Source organism: Bombus vosnesenskii, unplaced genomic scaffold (assembly GCF_011952255.1).
Source record: "Bombus vosnesenskii isolate JDL3184/JDL3185 unplaced genomic scaffold, Bvos_JDL3184-5_v1.1 scf7180000013854, whole genome shotgun sequence".
NCBI lineage: Eukaryota > Metazoa > Arthropoda > Insecta > Hymenoptera > Apidae > Bombus > Bombus vosnesenskii.
The window spans coordinates 853-18,430 of NW_022883247.1; the positions used below are offsets into that span (position 1 = coordinate 853).

The 17,578-nt window shown below is 32.6% G+C and overlaps 3 protein-coding genes and 1 long non-coding RNA gene across 6 annotated transcripts; 3 read left to right on the forward strand and 1 right to left on the reverse strand.

Annotated features, from left to right (window-relative positions):
• Positions 1 to 449: 449 nt before the first annotated feature.
• LOC117239009 lies at positions 450 to 818 on the forward strand. Its single transcript, XR_004494327.1, has 2 exons — positions 450 to 647; positions 785 to 818. It is a non-coding gene; the product is annotated as an uncharacterized LOC117239009 (long non-coding RNA).
• A 3,032-nt stretch (positions 819 to 3,850) lies between these two features.
• On the forward strand, positions 3,851 to 5,747 carry LOC117239012 (dual specificity tyrosine-phosphorylation-regulated kinase 1A-like). Its single transcript, XM_033504273.1, has 3 exons — positions 3,851 to 3,860; positions 3,979 to 4,082; positions 5,145 to 5,747. The coding sequence occupies exons 1-3, from the start codon at positions 3,851 to 3,853 to the stop codon at positions 5,679 to 5,681; spliced, it is 651 nt and encodes a 216-aa protein (XP_033360164.1). The 3' UTR covers positions 5,682 to 5,747.
• Positions 5,748 to 8,414: 2,667 nt separating this feature from the next.
• LOC117239011 (adrenodoxin-like protein 2, mitochondrial) lies at positions 8,415 to 10,175 on the reverse strand. Its single transcript, XM_033504272.1, has 4 exons — positions 9,772 to 10,175; positions 9,245 to 9,357; positions 8,948 to 9,080; positions 8,415 to 8,580 (listed from the first exon to the last, which is right to left on the reverse strand). The coding sequence occupies exons 1-4, from the start codon at positions 9,918 to 9,920 to the stop codon at positions 8,490 to 8,492; spliced, it is 486 nt and encodes a 161-aa protein (XP_033360163.1). The 5' UTR covers positions 9,921 to 10,175; the 3' UTR covers positions 8,415 to 8,489.
• Positions 10,176 to 10,890: 715 nt separating this feature from the next.
• Positions 10,891 to 13,193, forward strand: LOC117239010 (survival motor neuron protein-like). 3 transcript variants are annotated; one of them, XM_033504268.1, is made up of 7 exons: positions 10,896 to 11,116; positions 11,297 to 11,479; positions 11,605 to 11,698; positions 11,996 to 12,016; positions 12,404 to 12,701; positions 12,911 to 12,990; positions 13,059 to 13,193. In XM_033504268.1, exons 1-7 carry the CDS (start codon positions 11,063 to 11,065, stop codon positions 13,115 to 13,117), a joined length of 789 nt encoding a protein of 262 aa, XP_033360159.1. In that variant the 5' UTR covers positions 10,896 to 11,062; the 3' UTR covers positions 13,118 to 13,193. The 3 variants fall into 3 exon arrangements, with proteins under 3 accessions (XP_033360162.1, XP_033360159.1, XP_033360161.1); XM_033504270.1 differs by having other exon boundaries at positions 10,899 to 11,107; XM_033504271.1 differs by lacking the exon at positions 12,911 to 12,990 and having other exon boundaries at positions 10,891 to 11,116.
• Positions 13,194 to 17,578: the final 4,385 nt, after the last annotated feature.

A 17,578-nucleotide genomic window follows, 5' to 3' on the forward strand; every position in this document is an offset into this window, starting at 1 on the left:
TGGAGACGCGTCGACATCTGGTAAACATCCTGCCCGGAGAATAGGATCTGCGTGTGGCAAGCTACGGGACAGAAACCGTTGGAATGTTTACTGCCACGTGCCGCTACAAATCTTTCTTTTAAGGAGAGCTATAGGATTACTCAATGCCTTTGTTGGGTGGAGAGTTCGTCCCGTTGACCGCGGCCACGTTCGGCGACTAATTGTCGCCTTGAGCCCAAGCTCATTGTCACAAGTCTCAAACAAATACAATTGGTTAGAATGACGGCAAATCGTTTAGTTACAACTGTAGATTTTAATTACAATGTTTTTATGGATTTTCCCGAGGTTTCAGAGGGAAGGCACCGGTGTCCTCTTATCTCCGACATATATAAATTATATTTAAGAAGTTTGGGATAGTTTAAAGATGAAATAAATTGCTTTTTAAGTTTAATCTCTTACTTTGGACGAAATCAAGTTTCTCTGGAATTTGGTGGAGTTTAAGATTTGATATCGGTGTCGTAGGAGTTATGTGACACTTTAAGGTGGAATAAATCTAGCGAGGAGTTTAAGGTGCGGCAAAGGAGCGTGGAATGTTGCAATAGAAATTTATTGCAGTGTTAGTGCATTGGTAGATTGATCAAATTTACGTGTAGCGTGGGTAACCAATGGTAAATATTTTGCAATGTGTATAATTTCTCAGTAATCTGAAGCTTATAAAATCTATTGACAACTAATGGAAATTGTTGATTTAACAGATCAATTTTAAATTCCTCGTTAATCTAAACTTTTTTAATCCTATTTACAGCTAAACCTTACGACGAAAAATTAACGAAGTGGAATAAAAATGGCATTGTGATTCTTCTCGTCGTGTATTGGTGTCACATCAAATTTAAGAGACAGTTTTACTTGCGGATGCTGCATGTTACGTTGGTGAAGTCGACGAAAGCGTAAAATAGGAACTCGTCCGAAATACACTAACGCGGAAGGTTAAATTTAACGCAAGAGGCTGAGAAATTAGTTTAGAACTCGAAGTTTCATTGGTACGACGCTCTTGAAACGCATTCAAAGAGGTCGGTGACCTCGAAAGGGGATGAACGCAACTGTTTCGTGGGAATTTCTTATTGTGGCTTATTTGGATGAAGCTGCTTTAAAATCAGCGCTGGATTCGTCTGTATTTTGCCCGGAAATCATAAAATGTTTAGGCCAGGCGACTCCATGTACAGAAAATGTTATGTCCACTTTTTACGTCCGTAGAATTCAACTCTTTACTACTATGCACTTCTTCTCCAAAAAAATATCGCGTTTCAATATTAAAAAAGTTTCAATAATATACTATCCATTAGAAGAATGATAACATGATAACCTTACAAATTATTAGTATTAACAAATTCTTATTGTCGTATAGAAATGCCAACTATTGCTTTGGTAAAACAAACAAAGGAATTTTACAGGTAAATTTTACAAATTACAAGTCATCTTATAACGCAAAATACGACGTGTAAAATTGTCTCAATTTATTAATAGTATTAATAAATTATTATGATAAAAGATGCAGGAATCTTAGCCTCATGAGAAATTAGAGATGAAAATGAGTGGGAAAAGATTAATCACTGGTCCTCCTAAAAAGATGCAGTCCCATGGATGGATGGTTGTACGAGTATTAAAGCAGCGAAAAACCGTTCCCCGAATTCTCATCCCGGACGTCGTACGACCAAAGACAAAAACAACTCACTCGAGGGCATTGGGGAGAGACATTCATCGAGGACACAATAGTATTATTCCAGGAAGTGCTAGTTCTTCCTAGATTCCGGTTACAATGTTCTTAACGCGTGGAAATTAATCTTGACCAGGAAACATCTATAACGGCATGTATTTTCTGCCGTGATTGTAAATCTGTTTGGAACATGCGGTTTGTCCGTTAATCTAGGCGCTGTTGTTCAATTGAGTCAATATTATTTGTTGGTAGATTAGTGTGTGCAAGAGCGCTCTGTTCATTATTGACCAATTCGAGCACGTATTGGTAAATTTCACACCGGCAATTACGATGAAATCGTTCGTGGTCGCTGGAAATTAGCAGTATCGTTTGCGGTCGTGAGCTGATTGACACTGCGTGAGCGGGGAATTATGTGAAGCAGCTTTGCTTTGTCGTTTCCTGCATTTAATAGGTTTACGGCGGTGGACAGAGTTTGTAAAAAATGAAGACAAGGTAGAAAAAGATTATTTTTCATTTTTCACTATTAGATTATTTTCAAAGTGATCTTTTCAGTGAAATATGATTGACAAAAAATAAGATCTATAATTGAATCATTATAGAAAATAGAATAATATTGATAATAAAGAAATAAAAATCAATTACAGAATAATATATAATAATAATAATAATAATAATAATAATAATAATAATAATAATAATAATAATAATAATAATAACAATAATGTGGATAGACTTTATGTTTACTTTTATATGTATAATGATACTGTTTGACCCTTGAATTAAAGTTAAGATTAACGTTGCGATTATGATTATCCTTTGTCTGACTAAATATATTTGAAGTATCAATTACAGTAGAATTTTTGAAAGATTCTTGGCTGTTAAACAAAAAACTGGTTCCTTTATATTTCGCTCAATTATCATAGAATCGTGAAACTGACTTTCACTTCAAATTTTGTCTGTTTCAGGAGTAGCAAGTACCTGCAAAAATCATCCATCAGCCGGATATGTGCTGTCGGAGGGTTTTTCATTAGCATTCCCGTCTTTCTAACTGGTAAGAACCAATTCCTTCAATTCTGTCAACTTTAACCTTTTGAAAGATACTAGTACATAAGTTATACGTTTAATTTTTCTTGAATTCAGGTATGAATCCTAAAGATACTGTGAACTATCTCTGAGTGTATGAAATCAGTTTAGAAATCCAATGGAAATAAAGTTAATTTTAACGCCGAATAGTCATTATTTTTCTTAGAAAAATAAAAATGATCGTCTTTTAGGGAAGTTTTAACAGATTAATTTATAAAGAGCTGAAACAGAATATTCATGTCATGCATGAATACGGCTGGTGGATGGATCGAGATCTAATCTAAAGTTTACGTTGTGTCATGCTAGTTTACACAGCTATCATTCGCTCGATCGATCGTTAAGCTGTTGAACTCGATTCAAGACGGACATTTTGGCTCTGTTCAGAAGAAAACTGCGTTTTAATAAATTTGACGGAATAGAAATTATGATAGACCACAATGTTTTTTTAATTATATCATAAAATTTATTTATTTTTTTTAATGTCATGTTAGAAACTTTAAATACTGTCCAAAACTTCGAACGTAATCGTTTTAGAAATTTGTAAATTACTTAACGACCAAAAATATTGAATTCTCTATTGTCTGAAGATAGATTCTCTATAATTTAAGTAATTTATTCGTCGAGAATTGATATATAAAGACTTAAATAATAAATTAATTGAAAAATAATTTGCGACTAGTATTGAAAATTTCAATGAAAAGCATATGTATATAGTTAACGCTTCGAGAATTATATGTATTGAGAATATGTATTTGCGCTGATTCTTTGTCCCGCTTGTTATGGCATACGTGTTATAATGATACTCTAACAATGCTTTCAGGTATGATATTGTATACATTCATCCAGTTTCATTCGACGCCGGTGTCACGTAAAATGGATACTTGGGTTGCGAGAGAAAAGAAAGCTGAGTCGTAGCCCAACTATTAATTCTCTTTTATCGAACTTTATTATGACTTTGGCACTTACAGTAGAATAACGTTGAACAGAGAAAGGGGTGTTGTACAAGAACAGCAACTAGAACGAGAACTCCCCGGGCTGGGTGAAGTCTCGGCTTATATACACCCTAGCTTGGGGATGTTGGGGGGTTTGGTGTGGATTCCAAGGAGTCCGAAAGTCGGGGTTGGGGCCTTATCTCTGATGGGGACTAAGATGCGTCGCGGCGTTGGCGTCCGACAGTCGGGAGTCGATGTCTTTTCTCTGAGGGGTAATTGGTGTCACACCGGCAATCGTTACGTCGGTTTTCATAGGCCTTGGCATCGTGTTTTGTGGATGCGCAATGGTCCATAACGTCTTCGTGTGGCAGAGGGTAAGAACATATCGCTATTAAAAAAGAAAACGAACACGTTCAAACACGTCTAAATCATCTTTTATGTGTATTTTACCCGGAAATCATATTATCGTGAAATTTTGTTTTTAGAGTTACCATAATTTATCTGGTAGAGTTCATAAAAATTATTCTGAAATCAATTGCAAGCTTTTAGGAAACCAGGATTTTTCACATTTTTAAGAAGCGTTATAATTATATTGCTGATCTTTATACGTTCGTGCGAAATTGAAAGGTACGCAAATGGCGCAAAATGCATAAAATGCGCTAAAATATACGTATATAAGAAAACAAATCTCGATTAAAATTTTATTTCTTTCATTATGTTCGTAAAACTACAAACTTATATAAAAATACGCATTCTAGTTATAAGTGTTAAAACATTCGATCTAGTCCTTATCACATTCATGAAAACCTCCATTTAACCATTCGTTGTATCAACGAACATTCATATGCAAAACTTACCACCTACCACATCCTCCACGTATTAATATAATCCCCTTTTATAAATTATACACTTTAGAGTGGACTGGTTGGGTCAGAGTGATATAAGCTTACAAGTTCTCGAGGAGTTCTACCGAAGTTACATTTACGTTTGCATGATTTCACCGAAAAAGATACTCTGTAGAATGACAGGTTCGTTTGTTTATGTGATCCGCGATCGCAACTATTTCAAGGGGATTTTATAAATAACCATACACACGATATTCAGTGTATTTTCGTATTCTCGTTTATTTTTGGGAGATTTGTAAAACTGTTGAACAAAATAATTGAGTAACGATTATATTTGCTGAGAAAAAGTCTTTTTCTCTGTACCCCTCCTTCTACTTCAGGCATGTAGTATTGACAATAAGATTGACAATGGCTGAAAGTAATCCAAAAGAGTTTTCACCGTGGTTATCGGTAACGAAAAAGATTTGAATCATCTTTGATACTTATTCGTAACTAGAATCATTTCAACTAAAATGTAAATTCTTATATTATAACTTTTTTAATTTGTTATGGCCCCTGACTACAGCCTAACCTATCATTCTTATTTCGTAGGAGAAGACGAATGCCGTGAAGGCGTTAGCGCGCGAACAGTGCGAAGCGGCGGTACAGCTGCAGCGTCAGCAGCAGCTGCAACAGCACCAGAACCAGCACCAGCTACAGCAGCAACAACAACTACGTGGCCCGTTAACCATCCACCATGCTGGCTGCCCAACGAAAGTCGGGCCCGTGACGAACCAACTAAATACCAGCCACGCAACGCACGGCCGAGCTGCACAGTACCAACACTATCATCACCATCATCATCATCGACACGTGTCAATGTCTCCACCGCCCTTGTTGCTCTCATCGCCAGCTCCGGTCGCGGCGACGCACAATCATCTGAACGTGAGCGGACACAGAAACGTGGTTACGCCACCGGATACACCAGCAGATAGATCGCCACCGAGTCCTGGAAATAAGCTAAATAGATCGCAGCATTTGCCACGGGAAGCAACCGGCAGCGTCAGTTCTGGTCTTCCGGCTGCCACATTGGATCTAAGTAGCGCAGCAACCACCAATAGTCCGCATGAATTGTCCACGTTAGTTTAGAAATTTGGTCCGAACATTATATCTTCACATAGGATTGGAGATTAATAGTTGATAGTTAATTTACACATCGACCTTTTATTTGTAAATTGGGTCGTGGTTTAGAGTTGGTTTGTAAAAATTCGGTCCTAATTGTTAAATGATGAATATTGATTAAGAATAATAGGCATTGATGTACCAATCTTTTTTTAACTTATATACTTGAGCACACGCATTGCAGATTTCACTTTTATTCAGTGAAACAGCAACTTCATTACTCGCTTATTCAATACGGCAATTGCATATATTTCATGGACATTTTAGCAATGTTTTGAATAATTTCTAACGGTACAATTGTGATGAAGTGAAAAAAATCGTGATAAGAAACAGAGAGAAAAGTTGCTCGTTAATGAATATTGACCAGAAATAAAGTAATTTCTAAAGAATATCCCGAAGACGTCGTAGATATTACGAAAGGAATGATTAATTTATACCCGCGTGTATCTTGCCATTACCATACTATTATTATTATTATTAATATTGTTAGTAGTACTCGATTACATTATTATTAATATTAATATTATTGCCTTATTATTATTAATGTTATGGAACCTCTAATCCTAGGTTACTTTCGCTGCCACGAAAGGATAAGATTTTCGAATTTTTGACTATTACGTGTAATTCAAGTTTTCCTGTTGCGCATGCGCAGTAGAAAGAAAGTTAGCGGAACTCAAATCTCGAACTATAGAGACTTGAAAAGTAGTAAAAGTAAAAAAGCACGAATAACATTTGTATTTGTGCTGGATTAAGTTTGATAATTGAAAATTGAGTTTGATGATAACATTTTTTTCGTATTCGCTTTGGTAAATATTAGTTTTATTTAAAATTGAACAAAGCATTTTATGTTTTTCAAATACGGTACATAATCGTAATATAGAATTTTGTAAACTGATAGTAAGAAACTCTATAATTCGAGACTGGAACTTTGATCAAGTTCACATTGAACGTAAACTGACTTAATTTTGTTATTTAAGCGTGTATACTATACGTGTCCTCGGTCCGGTCCATTCCATCCATTCATTCCATCAGAACAGTCACCACTTGTGATGGGATGTGAAATGAAGAAATGAAGCATGAGAAAAAGGAGAGGTCGATGTATGAGTATGTACGAATTGACGGAATTAAAATTTAACGCTATATTTAAATAGAAGACGTGAAATATCTTGTCATCTTAAAATAACTTGATCATTCCTATTCTTTTACATAAAAACACTTTTCGACTGTAACTTAAGAAACATGTCTGCTAACGTGAAACGTGCCAGAAAAAATTAACAACTTCCATTAAATTAGCAAATTTCTCATTAATATCGTAAAACTCGCGTTTACAAAGATCAGATCAGTGTACATAATATACAAAACAAATGCAGAATATATAAATATAGCACATACGTTCTGAATTATATTCGAAGTGGGCAGGGTAACCAAGTGAAAATATGTAAATTTCACGATGTGTAATGTACACTTTATCGAACTTGTAAGTAGTGTAGAAATAGAATATTTTACACGTAACAAAATATACAAACGACAATACACAAGTTAAATTATTTGTTAGATCCATGTATAACAAGCATAGTACAAAAGTGTTTTAGCTTTATGTACTGGTAAGTATGAGAAATACCAACTTAATAGATGTATTTGGTATGTACCTAGTTAAGAAAACAATAAATTATTCTGAACAGATAAAGCGTTTAGTAGCTTGTGAAGTATGAATTTTCGAAAACGTAAGTATTTTATATCTAAGTAGTTAAGAAACGCGAGCAAGGAAAATCAAACAAAGGAACAAAGTTTTTTTGTTTAAAAATATTTAATTTGTTGTTCTATTATCCGAGGTTAGAAGCGATAATGTACAAAATCTGAATAAATAAGATTCTTCAATATTATTGAATTTTAATTCTAGGGTAAAGTAATATATCCGCATATTTTATTTATATACAATATATATAAATAATGATGTGATTTGACTAATTTTGTTGAAAGAATATTTGTACTTTTTACGTAAAACTTCAGTCTTTTACAAACTTTCTTGTAATTAATAAACCAGTAAACACAATATTAATAAACTCTATTAAAATTATAAACAAACTCATAAGTTTTAATTTTAGTCCTTAAAGGTTGAAATATTTTGCTCCAATGTCGAGACATTTGTTTTAATCCAAAACATTACTATACTGAATCGATAATGTTGCATGTGCCACGAAAATGATGATAGTGTCAGATAACGTGTTGTGAAACGAAAAAGCATTGCATGTACATTTCTGTTGTTTTGTTGACCATGAGTTTGATGATCTTTTAAACTTGCCCATAGCTAAGAAATCAAACAGTATATCTAAACAAAATTAATTTCAAATTATTTTTTAGGTTCTAAGCTTTTATCTAATCTTTCAGAAGTTGCAAAATTTATTCCACAAGAGTCTTTTTTATCATAACCAAGTACACATCTTAAAACCATTTAAGTCTTCCTTAGTAATTTCTTCTTATCTTTAATAGTAACGAAAATAATTTAGATGAACGTTTTAAAATTGACACCCTGTATATCAAAAATAAAAGATATATTTTCTTCATAATTGGATAGGCTTTTTACAATGGCAATGTACAAATATCAAAATTGCAATTATACTATAACATATGTATATATATAAGCTTCACATTTAAACACAAGATTCTTTATTATATTTTTTTAATACCAATATGTTAATAATTATAACAAGGGTTTTTTAACAAGAGATGTATAACATTGTATACAAATTTTCAAAAACCTATAGATAATTTCAGTTATGCTCTTGCATCATTAATTGTTGATGGAACTCTTACCTCAATTCCATCTAGTTCCTTAGACATTACTATTTGACAACCTAGCCGTGACCTGAAATTAAATATTATATAACTGAATATGTCAATAAATATATTTATTGCTATACAAATTAATACTAATACGCAATAAGATTTCTATTTATCCATTTGAAAATCAACATTGTAAATATGCTAATTCAAACATAGATTTGTAATGATTATAGGGTCGTAAATAAAAAACTATGAAAATTTATTATAATTTCAGTTTCGTAGTATTCAGAGATAGCGATTTGAAATTCTACATTGAGATGCAGATTTCAAAATACCCAATACTAACCTGTTTTTACATAAATTTAAATAGAAAAATTCACTTTATAAAATATTAAAAGGTAATAGAATTAATAATGTGAATGATTTGATACTGATTATTATGAACTAACGTATCTGTTAATTCATATGCTAAATCCAACATGTCTAATTCTTCATCTGTTGGTTTGTCAGGAAGTGCATCATAAACTTCTTTCGAAAATATTAAATGGCACATACTACAAGTTAATGTTCCTTCACAAGCACCTATATCAATTATATTTTAATATTACAACATACTTATATAATAAAGTATCAAAAGTTAAAAATAATAAGAATATTAAACTTGATAAAAATTAAAATTTTCAAATATTTTCTACCTCAAAATTATTTATTTTAAATTAAGTAAATTATGCTTCTTTAAAACATACCATACCCATCTAAATCAATTTCATTATTTACTACTATGTCTAATATAGTATCTCCAACTTTCCCTTTTGCTTTGATTCTCTCTCCACTTGCTTTAACAAACGTTATATTTACTCTGAAAATAATATTTATGAAAGATAAAAATTATCTCAATATAATTATTTTCTTTATTTTTTGTGTTTCTTCAATTAATCTTCTCTTAATTATACCTTAATTATATGTATCACTTATGATAATAGAAATAATTTAAAAATAAGATATACTTGTCTTAATAATACATAAATAAAATTCGTATATCATATATTTATAACAGTGTTATATTTTTAGTTGTTCACTGTCAATGTTGTTCTTATTAATACTATTCTATTAATACTATGTTATTTTTCTAGATGTTATACTCCTACAAAGAGAAAATTTCTTAGACATTATTATTAGCATTATTATTTTGACACCAATTTTATATTGGAAGGTAAGTACTGAAATTCTATTAAAAAAAGAAGGAAAACACAAGAAAATTTGTATCACTTACTCTTGTTTTTCTGAAAGTGGTTGCGTGGTCGATATTCCTCTTGTTGCCTGCAAAAAGGGCAACGTTGTGTTGCTTGTATATTTTGAATAATTTGATGCAATACCGAGAATTGGTCTCGAAAATTTTTGTAATTGATTTACTAACGCCATTCCACTGTCATAAATATCATGAGTATGGGACACCCTGACCGAACACCAGATAAGTATTGCGGAAAATATCAATTGGAGATCAATTGTACTTTGTACAAAAACTTCCACGGCATTCTTCGGCTGCTATACTGGGACGTTCGCTTACTGTGATAGGTTATAAAACGATTCCTAACACAAGTGACGTATCTCTACCGGACACGTGCTCTTCGGGCCACACGTTTTATGATACAAGACCAGCAAAATGATCAATGTGTAATTTTACATATCTTACATTTTTTTCCAAATGAAATATTGTTTTTATTAAACTTTTAAAACCTCAGGCAACATTTATTTCATCTGATTTCAGTTTTACAAATATATATCTATAATACATATCTGTATAAATTACGGTCTGGTTATATCAAACAGGGACCGACACTCGCTAGGGAAAACTGCCCAAAAATTGAATCGTAAAAACCAATATGAAAGACAACAAATTTCTCGTTCTGCGGAACAAATAGAAATGAGCAGAGTATCTTTATCTTTATCTTTATCTGAGACATTCAAAGCGTATCACGCATACGCTAAACATGAAGAAAACTTTCTTGTCTTCCATGTTCATTTTTCCCTTTCCTTTTCCGAACGGTTTCTTCTATATTTATTTATATGTTCGTGATTGATGCTATTGACAACATACAACTCAGGGGAAATACGAATAGTAATAGATATATGTATAATTCATTATGCAATTTTATAGAATTAAATCTTATTTATCTTCAGATATAAAAACTATATTTACCAGCTGAAACACTAACGCATATGCAGTATAATATAATCTACTTAACAATCTCGGTTTAGTTATAATATGTGATTAATTCTTTTGCTATTTCGCTATAAACAGTTTCTTGTGCATACAATATTTTTTTATAGTATTCTAATATATTGTTAGATATTGTAAAGAAAGTAAAGTACAGTTATTGAAGTTTGGGAACATTCAATGTTAACCTTGCTTCAAAAAATAATCTTTCGAATGAATGGGGAATAGATTTTTAGTATTATAGTTGGTATAATGTCATCATTGTTTACAATGTGGTAGAGTTAAAGAAATGAGACAAATTAATATTTCAGAAGCAAATTCAATATTTAAATGATGTTATTTTAAAATGGCAGATGATATGAATGTTCTTTTTATACGAGGAAATGGAAACGTATGTATGGTAATGGAAACGTAATGGTTTTATCATTATTTTAGTACAAGATCTTAGCATAATAGTAATTAACAGTATCCATTACCTTTTGGTCAATTTTTGAAAAATGACATATATGATAATTTGCAATAGTTTGATAATCAAATACTTGTATCAATATTAATAACGTATAATTTGCTATCTCAAAAGGATACAGACACAGCCAATGATAATGTTTGGGATGATAGTGCATTAATAGAAGCATATGATAAAGCAATAAATTTAGCAAAAGAAGAAGTTATCAAGCGAATGGGAATGGATGTTGGAAATTCTCAACCGCAAGAAAACCTACAAAATCTTAAGCAGCCTAAACACGCAAGTAAATTACACAAGGTTGTGATTTTGATAGAATATTACAAATTTGATACAGAATATTATTAAATATATTGATTAAGAAGCAAATTATTTTATTTTGCTATTTACTTATATTTATTTGTATACACATCTTTTCTCTATAGAAATGGATCACAGGAGCACCTTATCGTGCAATATACTCAGAGGATGGAGAAATTTATGAAGCTATAATATCAAAAATTTACGAAAACAATGGCACGTGCTGAAGTGGTTACCACTTCTAAGAAAACTCTACATCTGGTCTTTTTTAGTTTTCTCAAGCACTGAAGCCATCGACAGCGCGTAGACAAAAGACTGCGACGAAGTCAGGCCATAAACAGTAGACAGGCGACGTTGGCTTCGGGGTTTTCAGTTATTAGGTAACACAGCTAGCGTGCGGATCTGGACCAGCTCAAATTGTATTTTTACTTATTACACTTCTATTTAAATATATTTTCTACCTTACAATTTATCCACGTGTTTTCTCTGTTTACACACCGAATAACCTCAACAGCCCGTGTGTTGTAAAATTTGTAGGTAATACCTTTAGCATGATGGTTATGTCAATTAAGAAATGTACTAAAAATACATATATATATGAAGTAAAGGCTTTCGCATAGTCTATCACAGTGTCATTCGGCAGGTCCTTAACTGGGCAGGAGTACCTGTCAATGTCTATGGGGAGACCCGTGGGATATAGGGTCATGAACCATAAACATGCATGTTACTTATTGTTCATTATTAGCTGCTTGGAATATAATTCTCCTCATTAGACGAGTGATTATTACTACATATATCAAGGCAAACATTTATACATATACATTTATGCACGGGAAATTCTAATACATTGCCTGTAAGGACAGTAACCGAATGGCACTCAGTCATTCTATTAAATGACAAAAATTTCTTTTACTCTGTGTTTAGGCTATGGTAATACAGAGAAAGTCGAGTTGAGTTCTCTTTTAGAATCAGAAGGTTTGCAAAGTCAAATAGCACAACAAAAGAAAGCTTTGGAAGATAAATTCAATGAAGAGAACGATGAGACTTGTGAGACTAATTTTTCTACAAATGTAAATTCGAAAAAATATAATGTAGAAAAAATGGATTGTGACTCTGAAGAAGCAAATGCGTATAAACATCACTTCATACCAGGACCATCTTTCAATTCGATGACTGATATAATGCCACCTGCACCTCCTTTACCACCACAATTAATGGCCAAGTAAGTACAATTTAAAAATTCTAATGGAATGCTGAATACTTCTAATATTAATAAGTAATTTGGAATAAGTTTAACATTTTATTTGGAAAAAAATACGAAATTTTAATAAAATGTACTTACTTGTATTAAACAATACTGTACAACTTGTATTAACAATAAAATGTACAACTTGTATTAAACAACATTAAATGTACTTTAATAAAATGTAGATTACCAGATAATGATACAGACGCACTTTCAAGTATGTTGATGTCATGGTATATTAGTGGTTACATGATATATTACACAGGTAATTATTTCATATAAGTATTTTATTGTATATTAAATTTTCAATGGACTATGTTATTTCTTTTGTAGGTTATTATCATGGTTTGAAACAAGCAAGAAACAATCAAGAGAACAGGAAGAACTGTTGATTATATCAATTTTTTCAATAACAATATAACAATAATATAAGATATAATAAAATATAAAACTCATTGTATTTATTTACTTCAATTATTTGAAATAAAGAACAGCTTTATTTTCATATAAGACATATAAGACCCAGTGTCGAGTAAGGCTCGGACTCGGATTGGTTGTGCCTGTTTGTTCAAAACCTTGATCTGTGCTGTGGCCAACAGATCATGATACAGAGGGGTGTGGGCAGATGTGTTTGTTAGTCCGATCGCCCTTGCAGTCGTAGTCTCGGATAGTCAGTTTTGCCCCGGTTGGGACTTGGACGAGGAGGTTGGGGTGGTGTTCTGGATCTGGGCTGAGCGTGACTCGTACGAGGCATGCTCTTTCGTGCCTCTTGGAGCCGAAGATGTATGCTTCCGTGAAGTGTCGGATACGTTGACATGCAAGAAGTTTCGTCTTGGAAAGCGATGTTGCGAGTTCGAATGCCTAGACCATCTAAAGAACATTACCGGAACTGGTAAAGTTTATGTCGTTGATGATAATAATTCCTCCACGACTCAGCGACAAACGCTACTCTGGGTGATGAGCTTAATGGTGCTGTTGCGGCTATTTTAATTTTTCAACAGGGATCCAGATGGCGCCGTTGACGAAATTCTTTCACTATAAACGTCAACGATCAACATCAGCCATCAGGGAACGAAGAAGGTACGCTGTAACGTGTCTGAGTAATTATACCTCGAGGAGTACATACAGTTATGTAATGAAGATTCGTATGTGAGTGTTTGTTTCCTTATTTCTTTTCCCTTTGTTTCATTTGAATGGATTTTTGTACTCAAAGAGCGAGGTAAGATTACGTCAGATACGTTTTTACATATGCTAAAAAAATGGAAAATGATGATGATGAATCAATGACACGTAGAAAATTATAATCTATTGTATTGCTGTTATATAATGGTTGTTGCTGTTATCTAATAGTTGACTGTATGGTGGATGTATCTAATGGTGTTGTAGTTGACTGTATGTTGTTCAATATTGCTATGAAACTCTTCTGATTCATTGCCACTTATACGAAGGATGGAAGTATACGAAATTGATAAAATTATTAATAATATTTACGAAGAGAAAGTAAACTGTTGGATATATGACAAAATAATTCTATTTTAAATAAGAGACTGGTCAGCGTGGTTATTTTGTTTACAAAATCAAACGAATTTAATGAATGTAATGGTAAGGAAGTAACTATAAGTGGCTGTTAAACTATTTTTATGCTTGAAAAGTAATTCGCAAAGTAATGTAAAGCAGTACTACTGAGTTGTACATAACCACTTTCAGAATTTGTTCTTAACCTCTTGCTTCATAACTTCCTTAATTATACTCTTCAAACTTATTGACTGCTTCGATGTTGTTACGAACAGAAACTGATAAAATATTAATCTTAAATATAGATTGAAATGAAAGCTTGTCACGTAAATATATATATATATATATATATATATATATATATATATATACTACTTACTCAAACTATGGATCACATAACCTATACAAAAAAAAAAAATTATTGTACACTATAAAGCAAGAGGTTAAATCTTTAATCTGTTAAGAATTAAATTTTTTATTGTAACTGCGAAAATTATAAAAGTACCAAGCGAAGCAAGTACGGAATATAGGGATATAGGAAGCGATGGGGAACAACAAGTAACTCCAACATCGAAATACTACAACGATTCCAATCGAAAACGCTAAGAGCCTTAATAGACGCACCTTGGTATGTTACCAACGAAACCATCCATCGCGACCTCAAGATACCTACAGTCAAAGAGGAAATAGCAAAATATAGCGACAGATATAGCAAAAGAGTCCAGAAACACCGAAACTCCCTAATCACTGGACTACTCGATACGACGGACCAGATTCGCAGGCTGAAGAGGCACTACCCGCTAGACCTAAACGTTAGATTCATTTAATTATCCAAATTAAGCATATGCACTTACTTATAATACTTATAAATTATACCTATCTATAATAAGTATTAACTTATTATAAATAAACAGCCATGTCACTGCGCCACGCCAGAAAAATTACTGAAAATTCTCAACGCGAGAATTGATTGTAATTTCAACAAATAAATAAAAACAAAAAAAAAGCTGTTGCTGTCCCCAAGCGCCAAAATACGTTCTGACTACTATTTTATGTATCTCACAGAAGTATGTCTTCATTCATCATCTCCCATGCCATCCACCAGCGTGTTCTTAACATGTTATCTCCTAGTAAAATATTGATGTTGAGTCAGATATCCAACTGAATAATCTTTTCGGTGTCTACTATAAGACATTTAAAACCAAGGCTCGTACACACGTGTGCTTATACGTCAGATGTAATACTTAACACGAAACCTGCATATATTAATATTAAATTTATGCATAGTAGGATGTTCGACCTTTGTAAAAATGAAATTATAATACATACAGTTTCACCGTGGAAAAGTGAATCTTTCTAGCATGTCCACGCAAATGCAGAGGAGGGGAGGACTGTGCATGCACCAAACAACTTTACGTTCCTAATTTTTCACACAAATGTACAACTGTAGGGAAATAATTATCTCTGATTTTTCGGATGTTAGGAATCGACAATATCGCATAACGGAATGCTGTGTTCTACGTATTCTATTTTTGTTACGAAAGTGGTACAAACGAAGTCCACATAAGAATAGTACAACAAAATCGGTTGAGGTTAGGTTATTGGGCAGATATCGCGGCTTTTGCATTGGAAATCACGCAACTGCCAGTCTCGTCGTTCCTTGTAAACGAAAGAAAGGTATTGTAATCGGTCGGAATTAACATAAAACTCGTCGCATGCGACCATATGGCCTGAATGTTGAATAAACGAGAGTAGAGCGCGAGCTATGTGATTCTAACCGTTTAGGCGGAAACTAATGATTGTAACCAGAGCCGAGATATATGCCAATATTACTGTGCTCGACAAAGCGTATAGGAGAGAATCGCGATAAGGTAGAACAAGAGACAGATATTCTCTACGTAAAGCAAGTCTGTCAACTAGATTGAAATCCTATAGCTATAACTACAGTGAATCCATATTCTGGCGAATTGTCTTTTCACAAATGAAGCTTCTGAAGAACGGAATTGATACAATAACTACTGTTCATGCATAACTACTGTTGTAAGAATCTATATATTTGTCTATCTATATCTATATATATCGATCTATATATATTTGTCAGAATGTCATTTTATCAAAAAACCCATCCTCTGTAATCATAGTTTAACGAAGCATAATTAATAGAAGAGGTAGAGCGTTAGGTGGAGATGATTTAATCACAGTTAAGTAGATAAATCTCTATATTAGTCTCTTTAATTAAAATGTCCTACGTTTTATTTGCGTCATTTTTTTCTTCATCCAATTTAAAATGTTTAAATAACAATAGCCTATACAATATAATTTTATGTAAAAAAATTGATTGTACCATGTTTATTACAGATATTTAACATTTTTGTGTACATACAAAATTTAAATTATACCTCGCTTGAGAACAAAAATTCTATTTGTTTTCCTAACATGTACTAATAATTATTGATCAAACTAGAAAAAGCTGGAGGATATTACCTAGGAAGATTACTTAGCATCTTATATTCCTGGCAAGAGAAAATGAAAAATTCGTTTCTTCTCTTTGTTTCCCTGTTCCTTCTTTCCTCCTTTTCCCTTTTTACATCGCTTTGTTTTACATCGCAATTTACATTTATTTGTAAAGTTTGAATCTCCTCGATATTGAAGATGTTGAAGCTGCAAGTATGTATTTCATTTTATTCCATTCGAGACCGAGATTTAATTGTAAGACGATACCTAGGTGTCGGTACAATCTGAATGTTTAGTTAGAATGATTCTGTGTTTTACTCTCTCCAGGGTATCCTTTTCATACTTTGATTTTAAATCGATGACAATCTTAAATAGTATGCCTCATATTTTTAAAATATAAAATTATATACTATGTTATTCTATAATGTATTATGTACAGTCATATATATATATAATAATTCTATATTGAAAAAAATATGAAATTAACATGATATATACATTACTACATAAGTTATATATAAAATATGTATATTATACCCTTGCCTACTGACTGATATGAATTTCTTTCGGTCTCGAATGCGTTAAAAGAGAGCGCAAAGAAGGCGAAAGTACTTATTGTAATTAGTAAAACGACCTGAGCGGCAGACAGATACAAGAAAGAAGGAATATTATATTAGCGGCATTATCATGTTTTTGCTCTCTTTAAGTCTTTCATCGAGACAGACAATCTACAGGTATTAATCGACCAATTTCTCCAAGCTGGTAACTTCGAATTGATGTTTATATATAAGAAGTGTTATGTGTTAATCTGTCTAAATGTTTAAAAGGTGTTATAAATTAAATGTTGTTAAACGATACGTAATTGCCTTTTGATCGTAAATTTT